This window comes from Thalia democratica, chromosome 8 (assembly GCF_965202585.1).
Source record: "Thalia democratica chromosome 8, ktThaDemo2.hap1.1, whole genome shotgun sequence".
Taxonomy (NCBI): domain Eukaryota; kingdom Metazoa; phylum Chordata; class Thaliacea; order Salpida; family Salpidae; genus Thalia; species Thalia democratica.
This window is the reverse complement of record NC_139172.1, coordinates 20,685,697-20,703,626: the sequence shown is the minus strand read 5'-3', so window position 1 is coordinate 20,703,626 and position 17,930 is coordinate 20,685,697. Positions and strand designations below refer to the sequence as shown.

General features: G+C 27.3%; 2 protein-coding genes across 2 annotated transcripts; one reads left to right on the top strand and one right to left on the bottom strand.

Annotated features, from left to right (window-relative positions):
• The first annotated feature begins 1,277 nt into the window (after positions 1-1,277).
• On the top strand, positions 1,278-10,239 carry LOC145842744 (eukaryotic translation initiation factor 3 subunit L-like). The gene is made up of 14 exons (XM_082950224.1): positions 1,278-1,454; positions 1,882-1,973; positions 5,050-5,175; positions 5,624-5,697; positions 5,910-5,990; positions 6,301-6,421; positions 6,693-6,826; positions 7,178-7,357; positions 7,795-7,931; positions 8,000-8,126; positions 8,603-8,752; positions 9,027-9,110; positions 9,443-9,523; positions 10,050-10,239. The coding sequence occupies exons 1-14, from the start codon at positions 1,303-1,305 to the stop codon at positions 10,080-10,082; spliced, it is 1,572 nt and encodes a 523-aa protein (XP_082806350.1). The 5' UTR covers positions 1,278-1,302; the 3' UTR covers positions 10,083-10,239.
• Positions 10,240-14,947: 4,708 nt separating this feature from the next.
• LOC145842982 (uncharacterized) lies at positions 14,948-17,506 on the bottom strand. The gene is made up of 6 exons (XM_082950454.1): positions 17,445-17,506; positions 16,914-17,340; positions 15,968-16,120; positions 15,584-15,754; positions 15,354-15,514; positions 14,948-15,203 (listed from the first exon to the last, which is right to left on the bottom strand). Exons 1-6 carry the CDS (start codon positions 17,504-17,506, stop codon positions 14,948-14,950), a joined length of 1,230 nt encoding a protein of 409 aa, XP_082806580.1.
• Positions 17,507-17,930: the final 424 nt, after the last annotated feature.

Sequence of the window (17,930 nt, the reverse complement as noted above, 5' to 3'; positions counted from 1 at the left end):
TAAAATTTGTGATAATAGATTGTATTGACTCTTTGTGTAGAAATATTGTAAAATGTTTATTATATCATATTGGATTTAACGTGTCCTGGATTTAACGTGTCCTACAACTAAATCTAATAAGCTTTTATTTTGTAATACAACTAACTGAATTTTAGTTGTTTTAGATAGTTTTTTTTTAAAGTGTTAAAGATTTTGGATTCTCAATAGTTTTTATTATATATGGTAATAGTTTAGTTAAGGTAACCTTAATTATGATAAAAAACTAAAAATATTGCCAGTATAGAAATTTTCTTATAACAATTGATAACAACCCAGATAGTTCAATATTTTTTAATTGTACTTTTTGTCTATTAATTGATACAACTTTATAAGAATATTACAGATTGCAATATGTTACCACAGAATACTACTGCAATTATGTTTGTAACAGACTAATTAATAACTATAAAACCATCTAGTTGTTTAAGTAGATCACATATATTTAAAAATAACCTTGAAGTATGATCTTTTTGAAGTAATTTATGAAATATTTTTAAATTCATAAAGAAGTAAAAAAAAATCAATCAAATAGCAGTTAATCAGATATTATGATTAAGTTATTTTGCATTTTAAATTAATGATTTATGACAGATTGTTAATTTATGAATAAGGTTTTTGAAGGCTAAAAGCTTAAGTTTAATTAACATTGTGCTATCTTAAATGGTATAAGGTGCTATAAAATCTAGGTGATAAAATATAAATAAGCAATTAGTTTTAAAATTGTCCTATTTTGTTTATATTGTAGTGCAAAACAATTACTGACACCTATTTTTTTTTTAATTAATGAAGAAACTGATCACGTTTTTTTACATACTTAAAGAACCAGATAAGTATCTTTAAAAATATCTACATAAGTTGGTCTATCAAAATTTATCTTGCAAGCTTTAATTTTTAGAATAATTAAATTTAAGCTGAAAATAACCAATTAGATTCTTTTATTAGTAAGAAAGTATTTTATTGTGCTTAAATTTTACGAGTTATAATAATTAGTATTTAATATTTTCTATCATTTCGGAATATACTACTGTTTTATATTAAAAAATAGAGTCCTTATAAGTATGTAAAAGTTATAAAATGCAAATAATACTTCTAATATTATATTTATCTTCACTAGTAACTTATCGTTTTAAGATAGTGACATATTATTTCTGTATATATATGTTTCTGTTATATATATGTCTGCTTAAATTACAAAAGTTTTACAAAAGTTTTTATTACACAATTTTACTTTTAGTCTGTACTACAAAGAGTTAAAGTAGTAAAATGGCAATGCACACTGGAAACCCAGACCTGGACAGGCAGTATGAAAATGACATAAACTCCATACCAGTCGAAGTGCAAAACTTCCTGATGAAGCTCAGAGACAATGTCATGGATAATGAGGTGTTTGAAATCGAACACAGTTACGAAGTAGGGTAAGTGGAGTATCAGCAGTCTTTGGGAGTATTTTTAAGAGTCATTACTTACATATTTCAAAAATGTTTTAGTATTATTTTTTAGTATTTATTTAAATAATCACTCTTTGTACTCAACAATGTTATAAAATTTAGGTTATAAAATTCAAATATTTTTATATTATGCTAAATAATACATTTCAGCTATATTTGTCTCATTATAATTACGAATGTATAATTACAAATAAAACAAATTTACTCAGTTGGCCATTAAAAAGTTTTTATTCACAGCTTTACTCTTTTACTATTCTGTTTTTTGTTCTTGACATTTGTAAATTTTAGACTTGATGTTGTAAAAATAAAATAATGTTAATATAATCAAGCTTTGATAGCTGCTTTATGATAATGTAAAATAACGTTTAAATAGTATTTATATTAAAAACTTCAGGTGGAACCAACATACTGAACGTTATTTCCATGAAGGTTTGTGGCCTGAACCCGATGTAGTTGCTCAACTATTAGATAGTCAAGATGAGGAAGGTGAGTCTAAACAAAGTTATTAGTAGTCAATATCGAAAACATCTATTTTTTTGTGTTATTTTAGAACTACAGTCACCTTTCGCGAATCTACGCACTCATTTGGTTACGCACTATAGTTTAGTTACACATCTTTGAATTCACAAAAAGTAAGAATAAAATAAATGGAAAAATCCTTTTATACTATTACAGGACTCTAGGATTTTTGGCAATAGTAATGAAAGGAAAACTTTCAGAAAATTTAGAGTAAACATTTAATAATTTTAGTGCATGCCTTCCATAAGGAAACTATTGAAGTCTTGAGCTTAGCTCTTTATATTTTAGGTGTTTCAGTTCTCCTTTATATTTTAAATCAAACAAGGTACAGTGCTTAATTACTCACAATATTTGTGGCATAAAATTTCAACTCAGCTTACCTCTTATTTTTAGTTGTTATGTTCCTTGCCCACCTAAGATTGAACTTGTATTGCATAGAATTAGAGAATGATACTAATTTTGAATGAAAACCATTTTTTAAACAAGTAAAGTGGAAAAGTCCCCAAACAGTATTTTATTAAATGTATTATAAGAAAACAGCCAATATGGTTGGTACAATGGCTATTCTCCTTTAGTTACGCACTTTTTATGTGGACACTATGTGCGTAGATTCGCGAGAGGTGACTGTACATTAGGGTGCATATATTGCCCCTCAAAAATTAAAATTTTGGAATTTCGCTGAGTAAAATTTTTTTACGATGGGAAATCACATAAATAGACAGAACAAAAAAAAAGTTAGCTTCCTAGCTTTAAGCCTGTTTAAACCTTGTTTAGACAGAATTTTTTTTTTTTAAATTAAACGTTTTTTTCCGGTGCATAACTTATTTGAAAAATATAGCAAAACACATTTAATTTTCTTCCTTAAATTTATTTGAGATCTTTTGTAGTAAGTCTTATCAAAAATTGTATGTTACTAAATTAAACTGAATTGAAATTGAAAAAAGGTTTTAAAATATATAATGACGTAATAATCGAACGTAAATACTGACTAAACGCTTACACTGTAGTTCTTGCTCTATTAATAAAAGTCCTTAGATTAAAATCAAACTGAAATAAACCAGCGATAAAAATGAAAATAAATACGAGAAACTAGTTACTTTAAATTACTTGATATAAGGATTTAAAATGTCTAGTTTGGTATACAAACTTTTTCTGCTTACATAAACTGGGCCTTATGATTGAATCCATAAGGCTTCTAGAATATGTAGCTGAAAAGAGTTCTCTGCTTTACTAAAGCTGAAAAGTTCTTTTTGTGATAATATTTTGCACACTCATGATTGTCCAACAGACGTTGCCCAATCGCCGAGAAGTATTGTTTCGTAGGTTTTTCCGAACGACCATCAAACCAGCTTTTTAAGATTTTTGAAACATGCTAATCAATTCTTACGTTGAAACCTTTGAGATGTTTCTCCCACGTAGTCACTACCACAGTGACACTTAAATTTATAGATGATGTTACTTTTTTCATGGGTGGGAGAAACATCTTTGTAAATTCCACTTAAAGGTCGATCAGTATACAAAATTGTTCTTAAACCAACAGAGCTAAAAACCTGGCTTATTTCCTCAGAATTTTCTTAGAAAACCTCTCAGAAATATTTCTAAGGTAAGGAAGTTTTAAGTATACTGGACACTTCTAAGGGCAAGTTGAGGCACTTCTAGAAGCCTTATGCATTCTGTCATAAGGCCCAGTTTATGTAAGCAAAAAAGTTTGTATACCAAACTAGACATTTTAAATCCTTATATCAAGTAATTTAAAGTAACTAGTTTCTCGTATTTTTTAAGTGTAGTTTTATTTTCATTTTTATCGCTGGTTTATTTCAGTTTGATTTTAATCTAAGGAGTTTTATTAGTACAGCAAAGTGCTACACTATAAGCATTTAGTTGGCATTTGATTATTATATCATTTGTATTTTATAACTTTAAACTACAGTATAATCTTATTTCAATTCAGTTTAATTTAGTAAGATACAATTTTTGATAAGACTTACTACGAAAGATCTCGAATAAATTTAAAGAAAAAAATTAAATGTATTTTGTTATTTTTTTAAATATACCGGTGTAGAGCAAAAATTTCAAAAGTAATTTGCTCCAACAGGCTTAAAGCTAGGAAGCTATTTTTTTTGTACTTTCTATTAATGTGATTTCATAACGTCAAACATTTTACTCATCGAAATTCCAAGGTCGAGGAAACAGATGCACCTTACTGTACATGATTGTTAATTTTCGAATATTTTAAAATTTATAATATATATTTTTCAAATCGGGGTGACTTAAATTAGTTACAAAATTTTGTTTATAAACTCAGGCTAGTTTTTGTTAGTTTAGATGATTTTTATTTACTAGTAAAACTTGTACTAATGGTAATGACTCAAGTAGTTTTACATGAAATGAAACAACTAATAAGTTATCAGATCCAAAGATTTGTACTGAAACACTAAAAAGTTTTAATATTTTTTAGAAAAGAATTCAAGGTATGTAAACTACTTAAAAATTGTTGTATAGTATATTGTAAAAAAAAATAAATTTACAACCATTTTCGTTCTTATATACGTACTAAATATATATAATTTCCTCTCTCCAATTGTTTTTTATGATTTCAATAAATAAAAATTTCAATAAATGTCTAATATCAGTTGTATAATTAAATGACATGAGAGGGCTATAAATAAGCTACACCCAGAGATCAAATTTATATTTTAGTTGAAGTTATCAAAACATGTGTTAAAGCTTTTGACCATTTGTATATAATTTACGAATCATTCACACTTTTATTTCAGTTTTTAAATTTTTCTACGTGTTAATGTCATCTGTATAAATTGCACTAAGTTATATTGAGTTAAGAATTTGTTGGAGACTTAAACGTAGAATCAACTGCGCTGTTAGTTTTGTCAAATGTATTATTTTATTTAATCACTATGTGTTTGAAACATACTTATGTTTTGAATAGTTTTTTTTTCATTGTCCGTCCCTAATTTTTTTCAAGAATTATTGCTGAAACAGTTTTTTTTTTGATGCGTAATATATATTCGTTTATTTTTTGCAGGTGAAATATTTATTGTATTGTACAAAGAACTGTACTTCCGCCATGTCTATGCAAAAAGCCAGGTCACTCAGCAGCAACGCTTCGACTCATATTATAACTACTGCAGCCTTTTTAATTTTATTTTGAGTGAGTAAAGTTGTTGTATTGAATGTTGTAGAGTAATCTAAAATCAGACCTTTAGCTCTGATAGTTTTTCACAGATTATAGATAGTTGTAATGTTTTTGAACATATCGTGCATCTATGTATTTTCATTTTAATCTTTTCAAACATTAACTGAATTGCGATTAATATTCCTCAAGTTTTATATATATATTTTTAAACAATTTAAAGTTGGAAAATACTTGACAAGCTGTCGAAATTAATTTAATCAAAATGTTTTTATATACGTGAATTTTAAGTAACAAAAAATATATATCATAGAAATATAAGCTTTATAAGTTTTTTTGTATTATAAATATTTGATATTTGAACATCATTTTTAAGCTATACTTTAAGCTATATCATTTTTAGCCATACAAAGTTTAATAATTCAAAATTAAGTTTTAGTGTTACAACACTTTGTACAAATTGTAGGTTCTGAAAAACCTATTGATCTTGATTTGCCAAACCAATGGCTTTACGATATTATTGATGAGTTTATCTACCAAGTAAGTGTTTCTTTTTATTTTTTTACTGTAAACTTATAAGGATTCAGATTTATATAACGAATGTAGCTTGTTTAAAGATCATTTTACAGATAAATATTCGTGGCAGTCATAGTTGCCATAATTTGTAGTCTTTTTTCTGAACTAGCTACATCTTATTTAAAAAAGAATTTTTTCAAATTTTGTTGCATGTTTATCCTGACTTTTACTCACAGTTTCAATCTTTTGCTCAATACAAATGCAAGTTACTTAAAAAAAGTGACGAAGAAATTCAAGCTTTGAGGGACAACTCAAAGGTTTGTTAGTATTCTACAAACTATTAGAGTATCTATAAGGCAATGTTTTTTTTTTGTCTTGCAGTAGTTCATATAGCAGTTTTGTTCTGATTACAAATTGAAATATTTTTACTTATATTTAGTGATATAAATATATTAGACGTAGTTTAATACTTATTTATAGTTATAATTTTCAGTTGTTTCTTACTATAAAGTTAAATTTATACTAATTTATCTGAAAAAATACCTCTGATTAAATATTCCACCATACCAAGTTGCTAGCAACTAACCATACAACTTATTTTCCTTGTATTTATAGTTGTGTAATTAGGTGTGGAACATTTGTAGCGTGTTGAACGTGCTCTACTCTCTGGTGAACAAGTCCAACATCAACCTGCAGTTGAAAGCATTCAATGAAGGAAAACAACCTGAAGATATTTGTGAAATTGCAGGTCAGTTGATGTCGCTTATAAAATTAAATTATGCATATTGTTTAAAAATATTAACTGAATGCATACTCAGCTTGTGTTATCCTTGTTATTGTATAAATATAATAAATTTGTTCTTTAACTGAATAAATATGTAAATAGAATGACAAAATGCCATTGTTTTTAGTATTATCAAATATAAGCTGTAATTATAATTAATTACTATCTTAAACAACGGTTTTAATGTAAACTGCTGCTTAACTTAATATGTTAGTAACATGTTCTTTTACGATAGGTGATTTCGGCAAACGAGGTCTGTACAAGATGTTGGGATACTTCAGCATCATCGGGTTGCTGAGACTGAACAGTTTGCTCGGCGATTACCACCAGGCCCTTGAAGAAATCCAGCATATCAAGATTATTAGGGGGGTTAGTTGAAATTATTTGTTATTTGTGTTTGAAATTAATTTTATGGTTAAAATGTTTTTAATAAAGTTTTGGTTTGAGTTATACGATTGTATTTTTTGTTTACCAGAGTACTCTAAAGAATAGCAACACAAATAGTAAAGAGTATATGATCTACTTAAATATTTTAATGATTATCGCAATATATTATAAATATTTTAAAGTATAGTATTTGAACATTCTTAGCTGTTTGGCGATCCTTTGTTTTTATGTTCTATAAAATAGTTAGTAGTTCGAACTAATCAAAAGTTTCTAGTTTTTTTTAAAGATACCATAAAACTGTTCTTTTCAAACTTTTTTTTGTTCTTTGTGCAGACGAACATCTACTCGCGTGTGCCGGAATGCCAGATGACGACGTATTACTACGTGGGATTCGCCTACATGATGATGCACAGGTACGGTGACGCAATCAACACTTTCTCCTCAATCCTCACCTTCATTCAGAGGAGCAAGAACACAACCCTCCAGCGCTCCATCCAGTACAAACAGGACATGGTTAGTTTTAAATGCTTAAGTTTAAGGTTTATTAAACTTTTTTTCTAACTTGTGCTTGAAACAATTTTCTTTAGTTTGGTTGCCTTCTTTTTTAACTGCGCTGGGCTATTTACAAAAATAAGTATGTGATACAATTGTTAGAAAAAAAGTTTAAACAATTTTTGATGAATTAAAAAATAAGTTTTACAAAATTCAAAAAAGTATATATTAAAAATACTTAACTTGGTTTTTATGGCTTAAACTATTTGGAGAAATCTTGAGTCCCTGTATTACTTCTTCGCTATTTATAGAATTATAATAATAACTTTTATACAACTCAATTGTGTAAATGTACTTTAAAACAGATTTTAAAGAATTGTATGCTTAAATTGTGGTTTATGTATAGCTTTATACTGTATGAAATACTTTACTTCATGATTATAAGTTGATACTTTCAGCTCAATAAGCAAACCGAGCAAATGTTGACATTGCTTGCGATCTGTCACTTCTTCTACCCAATCAGATTGGACGAAACATTGTTGCAAGTCATGAAAGAGTCCGTCAGTCCCGAAAAACTGTCTCGCCTCAACAGCGGGTTGGTTTTGTTATATGTTTTAATGATGTATTTTACACAATTTTCCATATTTTTTATTTTTTATTTAGATGCAGGCAAACCTTGGAGGAGATGTTCATGTTCGGCTGCCCCAAATTTCTCTCCCCAATTCCTCCAGATTTCGACGCTTCCATCAAGACCAACACCCACAAAGAACCAACCCAGCATCAGTGCAGGGTTTGTTGTAATGTATTTGTTTGTGTTTATAGTTATGAAAGATTTTAACTATGTTTGTGTGTAGATTGAAACTTTCGTTGTTTAGACTAACGAAAATTTTTGAACATTAGTTTACAGTTTAGACCTTTTATAAATAATTTTACAGTGTTTAGTACATATTTGTATTTTAAACATATTTGAATAAAAATTGATTAAAACACCATAGAAAATAACTGTCTCAGATCTTTAAAATAAAAGCACTGTAAGATTCAATTTAAATAAGAATTGAAAGTGTTTTCTAATAAAGGAAAGACCACTTGCTCAGTGTTTTTATTTTAAACAATTGAGACAGTTAATTTTTTTTGTTTTTTAATAAATTTTTATTTATTAAATTAAAAGTTGTCCGATTTTAGTTTTAAAAAGGCAGACTACCTACATTTTTAGATAGACTAGAATTGAAAAATTACAAAAAATAAAAGTTTTTGACAATATCGCAGGTATTTTTGGAAGATGCGGACCAGCAGTTGAACTTGTCCACCATCAGAAGCTTGCTCAAGCTGTACTCGACGATGCCCGTTGAAAAACTGGCCAACTTTTTGGAGGAGCAGGGCAAGGAAAGGTGCCTTTCGCAACTTATGTGCCTGAAGGTTTTCTATTAGACTTTTCGTTGAATGTTCATAAAGTGAAAGTTTTGTTTTTTACAATTTGTAAGCTCGAAATTGTTTCTTTATAACTTTTTTTATTAACAAGTTTAGTTTGAAACTTATTAATACTTGATACAACGTAGTATTAATTTGCATTTAATATTATTTAGTTTTAAATAGCATTTACCTTTTAATCATCTGTCTTAACTTAAGTTTTTTAATGAACATTTAATTTTTCTAGTTGGCGTTTTATATTAACAAAACTTAATATTTACAGACAAAGATGATGAACGCGAGATCAGCACGTGTCGACGAAGATGACGAAACAAATACTTTAGAAACTGACTTCTACATTGATGACGTTTGTTTTGTTAATATATTTTAACTTGAGTTTAGTGTACATGCAAAACTTTTAACTTTTTTGTAACTTTAAAATAGTTATTTTAAGTTGTCTGGTTCCCATATTTTTTATCATAAAAGAGTTGCTAATTCATGGGGTCATGAAAAAATCGTTCAATGTGAAAACTTTAAAAGAAAAAAACACTTTTGATTGATGACTATTTTTGAAAACTCCTTGAATTTTTTTTGATGTACGTCATCAAGTTGGAAATATAACATTCTACATTTAGTAAAAATACTTTAAGTTAATTTATTATAGTAGTTGCACAACTTATTTTACTAACTTTGTTACAGCAAATGATCATCATCGCAAATACTAAAGTTGAAAGGGCGTATGCAGACTACTTCATCAAACAAATCAATAAATTTGATGAGGTTTTTTGTTTATTTTTTGACATATTAGTAAATTAGTAGATACATAACATCATGGCAATTTTATAAAAGAATTTTTTAAAATAACTTCCATAAAGAAATCGATGTTTAAAATGAAAATATAAATCTAAATGCACCATGCGTATATTTTATTTACTATAAATAGAAAGTTAAGTTTGTTAAAGAACTATTTTTGTGACTTACAGCTACATAATGTTTTTATTTAATCATTCTTATTTTTACAGACTTTGTAGGTCTTAACAATTTTAATTTACTCTTAACTAAATAAATAATAACAATTTTACCGAAAAGAAACATATATTATTAAAATTATTTTAAATTTGGTATTCAATTTTCACAGAACTTTTTTCTTGATTAGCTGAATACAGTTTTCCAAAAATTTAGAAAATTAATGACACCTACAGTTTTTTTGTGTTATGTATTTAAATTATTTATTTTCCGTTCTATAAAGTTAATTTCAAAGTATTTTTTGTTATTGAAATTACAGTTATATCTAACAACATTCTAGATTAACCGTGGTATTGCCAAGATTGAACTCTAAATTCTTAATTTGTTCCGGAGTTCTCAAAATGGTGCCGTTCGGATAATAGTCGTATTTATTAAATATAGAGAAATTATTTTTATGACTTTCGCTTATTCGGAATAAACTTTTGTTTTATCTGCTAACACTAGTTGCTCATTTATTTTTACTTTAGTTTTAAATTTTCTAGATGTTTTTGTTTGAATTAAAATATGGTTTGACTGGTTTGAAAGGTACAAAATTACCAAAGCGAGGTCCCGGCAGTTAAACAAGTATAAACTTTTTTAGAATTATTTTAACTTTAATTTAAAAAGTTTAAATATTTTAAACTTTTTTTAACAAAAAAAATCTGAAAATATATGCAAACTTAAAAACTATCAAACCGGTATGTCTTGGGCAATTGTAATCTAATTGAACTTAAAAGTTTATAATTTTACCCTTAGACTAGATTGAATCAGCTTTTTAGATTCTCAGGTTGCACTTTTTAGCTTTTAGTTTAAAAAGTATTTTTTGCTTGAAGTTTTTACTTAGTTACAAAATGTAAATAATCGTTTTAAGTTACTTTAATTTTTCTTTTTGTAATTATGTTAATTATATATAAACATTAGGTAACAAAAACTGTGAGTCATCAGTTCTAAATACTTTAAAACATTAAAATTTATCTGATAAATTTAGTATTAATCATAATAGCTTTTCTTTTAATAATTTTAACAGTAATCATTTAAGAATTGAATATACTAATACATATTTTGAATAAAGTTGATTTTTTAGAGAGCTATTTGTACATGATGTATATTGATTAACTGAAACGTGGTTGATTCCTAAAGTCAACGATGTCACAGTGTGTCCTTCTAATTATAATATAATCCGAAACGATAGAACAAGTGTAAGTGTTGTTGTTTTTTCAGAAAATCTCTTGAAGTTAAAAAAGATTAATCTCTATCAACAACATAAGTTTTGAATATACATGTTTAGACGCATTAAAAAAAAAGATAATATTTTTCTGTGTCTATTTTCCCCCATTATCCGTAAAATGTGCACTGACTTTTAAAATGACTAAAATTTCCAAATGAATATTTTTTTATGTTCTTGGGGATTTTAATCTACCAAACATTAATAGGAAAATTCTTAGCACAGACTACAGTGAATCCCATGAGCACTTTCTTAATTTTTGCACGTACAGTTTAACAACTTAAGTAATCGAAAAATTTGCAATAATTTTGGTCTAGATAGAATCATGTCTTGTTCAATTACTTTTCCATTAACAAACACATGTGACCATAACTTGATTTCATTTAAAGTTAAATATTATGTAATGTTGAAAAGTATTCATATGATTACAAAAAGACATTTTTTGAAAACATTAAAAATTACATGTCAAAAAAATAATTGAACCTCATTATTTAATGAGTCACACAATGTCTAACATTTTTATGACCAGTTCTTTAGTTTAATTCAAATTTCAATTTAACGTTTTGTTCCAACTTAATCTAAAATATCCTTCTCACATTAAAAAATATTAAAATAAATCAATTTATTTACAAGAAAGGAAGACAAAAACATTTTCTAAGGTTATGAAAATAAGTCAATAGAATAACAGTTAGCCGTTAAAAAATACAATTTTGAAATGAAGAAAAAATCTGTAAAACCCAAAATTTAAATAAGTATTATATATACGTAAAATCTAATTTTAAATTAAGTACTGCAAAAACCCTCTTATACTACAATAATACAGAAAAACAGTTACCTCAGATTTCGAAACAAATTTACTTTTTAACAGCAGTTTTCAAAAAGTATTTAAAACGATGATAACCACCGAAGTTTTAAACTAGCTCAAAAAAGTTGTAGTAAAATAAAAAAACTTCTTACGACTTATGAATACATTTAAGGTTTAATTAACCATCTGAAAGATAAAATCATCAGCATCCCAGAAAACATCGCACCCTATTTTATTAAGTGTGCAGTTCCATGAATAACATTTCCACTTTTATTAATGTTTTATAGCATTAGGTGAAGTATCAAAACTATAGGAAATATACTTTGTTATTCCAGCGTTAACTATAAAAAGGTAAGAAACACAACGCGTTAAACTATAGGCCATTGTCTTTAATCTATGATAACTCTTAATCACCCTTTTGACTAAAATTTACTAACTAATAAACAATTTGATTTTGTCTCTAACTACTTGTCAAACATTCAGCTGTTAACATGCTTACATTCATGGACAGTCCCTTATGTCAAAAACTTACATATTAAAGCAGTTTTCACTGATATTAAAAAAGCTTTCGATTCAGTATCACACAAACGATTATTAAAACTTTTGAGTCAATATTAACTGCATGAATCCTTAGTGAATTGGTTCAATAATTTTTTAATTGAGAGATCACAAAGAGTGGTTATTAATGATATCTGTTAGCATTATAAGGTGGTGCAATTGGTCCCCTTCGTTTTTAATCTACAATAACGATTACTATTTAAACATTGACATTAAAAGTGATATAGTTAATTTTCAGATGATGATGAAATTAAGATATTAAGTTATATGCATGTATTTTTTTGCAACTTACTCTAGAAAATATATAAAGATGGCTAAAAACAAAAAAAAAAAACTTGGTTTAAATCCTAACAAATGTAAAGTTTAAACATTGAGAAAAACAAATAATGCCCCAATGACCTAACAATCAATAAAACTAAGATACATGTAAAATATTTAAGTATTTAGAAATGTTTATCTCTGAATGTTTAAAATGGAATGAACACATAATTTGTTTATAAAAAGTTGCACAATTTTCATCTAATCAAATATTAAAATTTTTTTAAATTTATTCAGTTAATATTTGATAAAACTATTTAAAATATAAGTACGTCCTAAGCTTGAATATAATACCCAAAATTAGTCTCCCTATTTAAAAAAAGACATACATTGATAAAATTAAGTCTGTGCAAAGGAGTTTTATCCGTATTATATGTAATCGTTATAAATACCCCATAAATAATATAATAATATACTAATTAAACTTGGATTAAACTCTCTAGAGTATGGGAATTTGATTTATTAATTTTTTATAAAACTATTATTGGCAAATATAAAGTTTTTTCTATCAATTTTTCAGTTTTTCTCATGACAAATATCAGTTTAGAAAGAATAATAGAAAGATGAAATGTAGACATAATTTTAACAACAGCTAGTGGTAACAAAAAGGATGATCATACCAATTCGATCATCAGACCACAAGCTCAGTCTACCGAAAGTTTGTGGTCTGATGATCGAATTGGTATGACCAAACCTTATGTTAAACTTGAGCTTGTCTCACGGAATATGAAAGTTCAGGCTTCTGCTCTGCTGACTTTCGCTGATGTTATTGTTGATTGAAGACAGTGGTAAGGTTATTTTTTTACAGAGCAAAGATAATGTGGAACCAGTTACCACAGGATTACTGAACAAAAATGATTAAAAAAAATGTTTTATTTCATCTTAACTAACTACTGATTTTTTATTATTTTTTTCTTAATTATTTATAATAATAGTCATTTTTGTTTTCCTACGCCTCCCAACAAAAGATTATTAATTTACTTTTATTAATTTTGTACAAATGTGTTATGCTATATATAAAATTCTTCGGGAAAATCATCTATTTGGTTGTATTTTCTTATAAATGTGCATATACTTTTTTTTTGTATGTACTAAGTTATCACCTTTTATATTAAAAAGATAAGTTTAAGCTTACTAATTAGTTCTTTATAAATTTAACTTTGTTAAATTTTTTGTTAATGTTTTTCTTTTTAAATTGTTGAACTTGAATTTATTTAATTTTTCTTGTGTGTCCTGTTTAAGTGGCTCAGGTTTTGATGCCTGAGTCTAACATTGCACACTAAACGATATAATAATTATACAGGATTGCTAAAAGCCTGGAATTTGAGAAAAAAAAAAATTTGAACAAAATCACTAAAAAACCTAGAACTATAAAACATTTTTACGTTTATAGCGATGAAATTTTGATTAGACACGAAAAAATTATCATAAGATACTGTTTTTTTATACCATATAAAATTTTATTTATTAAAAAACACTTTTAAATTAGCTTAACAATATCTTATCAATGTTGTTATACTATCTAAGAAAGTTTTTTTTCCTTAAAGTTAACTTAATACTAAAAATAGACCAAAAAACTTGTCTTTTAAAAACCTAGAAAAATTTTATGAAAAATACACTATAATAACATATAAAGAAACATAAATATGTTTTGACAACCACTTGTTTTATTAAATGTATCTGAAATTTAAATTTTGGTTAACATTACCAATTTAGAAACAAGAAACCAACAACTTTGCATTTATGCGCGAACAAAGCTTAAGTTTTAAAGACAGACTTGTTTGCTAACTAAATACTTAGCAATAAAATGAATTAATTACTTATAATTTTATTTGAAAAATGTTATCAACAGGTTGTGTGTAGTAACTGACTAATTTTAATTTTAAACTGAGTTATTTACTATTTAGTTAATGAAAACTAACATGAAAAACAAAATTTTTATTTTATCTAATACCATTCTTTTTTGGATTAGCTAAGATTAATTAAAAATATAGACATTGGATATAATTTTAAGGACTGTTCGATTGAAATGCTATAATATAAAAGAAAACCAACAAGAAGATATAAATGAGAAGAAGTTAATTGTTAACCAGTATAAACTTCAAACATATCTGTCTTAAAAGTATAACAATTCTACTATAAACTTAGCAAAAAAAAACAGATTAATAAAGGAAAAAAGTAAATACAGTTTTTACTTTGTAAAATGTTAGTTTAGTTAGTTTAATGCTTCAGTATTTTTACTAATAAAATCCTAAATCCGTTTTAAAGTTTTATTTATTGTTGGTCATAACTCTTAAAACTCTTGATTAAAAAGCGCTTCAAGAACGGTGAGTTTTGCTTTTCCACTTTCGACCTTTTTTTCCTTGTCCACTCTTGTTGTTGTTTTTACATTTTCAGTGTAGTGCGGTTTGGTTGTTATTGATTCTACGACAAAAGACGAGTGCCTGATTGAGCTGAACCTTTTATTGGATGCAAACCAGCAAGGTTGTTCCTGATTGGTCAAAGGATTCGATTTCATCTCGTGACGTTTGACATTTGCCAACTCTTTTCTAAGATTTTTAAACAAGACTGTTAAAACAAGTTTTTAAATATATCAAAACTTTTCTGTACACAAGTTTTTGGTTTTAAGTAAAGTTGTAGTAAGTGTTTGAAATTAAATACTTTACAGAAACAACAACTATTACAATTATTTTACTAACCCAATTCTCATAACTGCTCTCTGTCCATTATCCTCTTCTTCTAAAGCGATTTCCTTTCCATAGAACTGCCCAATAAGACCTTGGAACTCACCTTTAATGTGACTCAGATCTTCATAAGCCATATCAATGTGCGGAACTCTTTGGTTAATGTGTAGCATCAGCTAAATAGTAAAAATATTTATAATTAGCCTAGGATATTTAAAACTTAATAATTATGTTTTAACCAAAACCTTAAATTGAGTATCGCCAATTTTCAAATGAACTTTACTCATTGATACTTTTGATGTGACGTCATAGACTTTTAAGTCAAAACCGCTTCGACTAAATGAAAACTTTGAAGAGACTGGATACGAAAAACTTTCCATTCCAAAATTTTCAATGGTAATAAAATACGGAGTTACCTGAGAAAATTAAATATATTGTTTTATTTTTAAAATTATTCTATACACTTTTTTAAATTAAATAAATTTGTAAAAAAACATAAAACAAGTACTCAACTTTACTTGTACTTTTTTATTTTATTTTTTCGAATCTACTTTAAAAGAGGTTTTCACCGAAGATAGAGAACTAAGTTTTACTTTCAGGAAATGTGAAGGAAAAAAAAAACTACCCACGATTATGTTTGCTTTAGATTGTGGGATTACAAAAGCAATACTGTCCATGTAGAATCGATCTTTTCCGTTTACACTGTCTATTCCTACAGGAGCTGCAGTCATTTTTGCATTCACGACCAACCCACTGTTCTCGTGGTATATTAAATTTGTCATCTGAGTAATTATTACTGCATTAATTATGTTTTTAAACCGGTTTACTGAACTTAGTTGATAATATTTAACAAAGTATTAAAGTTTTAGTCAGATAAAAGCTAATATAGGTAAGAAAAAGTTCTGTTTAAAATAGCAGTTTGAAAGAAACAAGTGAGCTTTTTGTGATTTACTAAGCGTTCCTGTTGACGCGTTTCGACATTTTTAGTCACAATCAAAACATTAAGTATTTAATTTGTAAAAGTATTATTAACAACATAAGCTTTAAGCATTAACGCTTTCTGTTTTAAGTACAACTTACCAACTGTCTTACAACGCAACTTAACTTTCATTTCCTTTTAATATAATTTTTTGAACAATATGAATAAAGTTATATTTTGAAAATTAGTTAAACTAATCAATTTAAAATTTCGTATTTATAACATAAGTATTTATAAACGTGCTAACTACCTGTTTAATTTATGACCGTTTTCGGTTAGAAACAAAATCGGACTTTTTTTATTAGTTGAAAAAATTTGTTAAAAAAATATTACACTGCATCTTAACAATGCTGTTCATACAATAACAATTAAGAGTTCAAACACAGAAACATAAACAAAAACTAAGATGCTTCGTATTCAAAGCCTTCAAATTTACAAATGCATAGTATAATTTTAAAAATATGTACCGGTCATAGATAAATAGTTACTTAGCACGTTTATTATCGTTTGAACAAGCTGCTCTTTAGTAAATTGAGCAATAATTTATAGTCGCTACAAACAATTATGTAGTGAACACATAGAAACTGAAAACAAACCTCCCCGTCTTTTCCATCCCAATCAAAACACAAGTTCACTCCCGGCTTCAAGGGCAGGACCACGTGCGGGTCCCGGTAATACCCGCCCCAATATGGGGTTTGGTCGGTCGGGGCAAAAGTGTAAGTGACCGTTTCAGGATGAACCGGCTTCGGGGTCGACGGACCGCGCATGCTGTAATAGTACCCATAATCGTCGTAATTGTTGCAATTGTTGTAATCGCCTCGACATTTGGCACCGGGAGGGCCATACACGCGGGGCCCAGTGTAGCGGCCATAGTAATCATAGTAATCATAGAAGTCGTAGTCGTCGTCTGTAGAGCTGGTAGTTGGTGGTCCTTTTGCTTCTTCAATTAGATATTTTTCCACTTTTTCACGCATGTCATCTTTTATGACAATAATAGAAGTGAGCGGAGTAACAAAACCGTACCTAAATTTAAAAGCAACAATGATTTTTTTTTTAATTTTCAGGAAAAGATTGTAAAAAAATTAAACTTTCAAAAATTTTAAATTGTTTTAGTTTTAAAATCTTACTTTAAAGAAAGTTTTAAAGCCTCAGCAGCGGTTTCATTTCTTCTAGCTGAGTCAAGAACCATCGTTTTTAAGTCAACTAACAACTTCTTTATTCTCATAAATGCCCAAATACGCTCAGAATACTGTTCTATCTGAATTTTTAGTTAATTTAACTCAAAGTTTTTGAAAGTGATTTTCCTTTAATAGCTTTAAAAGTTTGAAGTGATTATTTTTCTTGTTATTAAGTCGAAAAATTTTATTGTAATCTCTAAAGTAAAAAGTACACAGTAATGGTTCAACAAAAATATACTATTTTATTACTGCCTAAAAGCAATTGTGCATAACCTTATGGTTGGATTCAGATATTCTACTAGTTTTGAAAGGATTTGTTTCGAAATCAACTGTTACTTGGTCTTTAAGTCCTTTTCCAGTAAGCTCAAAAGTAAATAAAGTTATTAATCATAAACTAAAATACGCTAACTACTGTTGTTTTAAGTAGAACAACTA

Coding starts and splice junctions, on each gene's coding strand:
- LOC145842744 (XM_082950224.1), top strand. CDS start 1,303: ATGGCAATGCACACTGGAAACCCAGACCTGGACAGGCAGTATGAAAAT. Junction 5,176..5,623: donor CCTTTTTAATTTTATTTTGA/GTGAGTAAAGTT, acceptor TACAAATTGTAG/GTTCTGAAAAACCTATTGAT. Junction 7,932..7,999: donor CTGTCTCGCCTCAACAGCGG/GTTGGTTTTGTT, acceptor TTTTTTATTTAG/ATGCAGGCAAACCTTGGAGG.
- LOC145842982 (XM_082950454.1), bottom strand. CDS start 17,506: ATGGTTCTTGACTCAGCTAGAAGAAATGAAACCGCTGCTGAGGCTTTA. Junction 15,515..15,583: donor TTGGCGATACTCAATTTAAG/GTTTTGGTTAAA, acceptor TTTACTATTTAG/CTGATGCTACACATTAACCA. Junction 15,204..15,353: donor AGAGCAGTTATGAGAATTGG/GTTAGTAAAATA, acceptor TAAAAATCTTAG/AAAAGAGTTGGCAAATGTCA.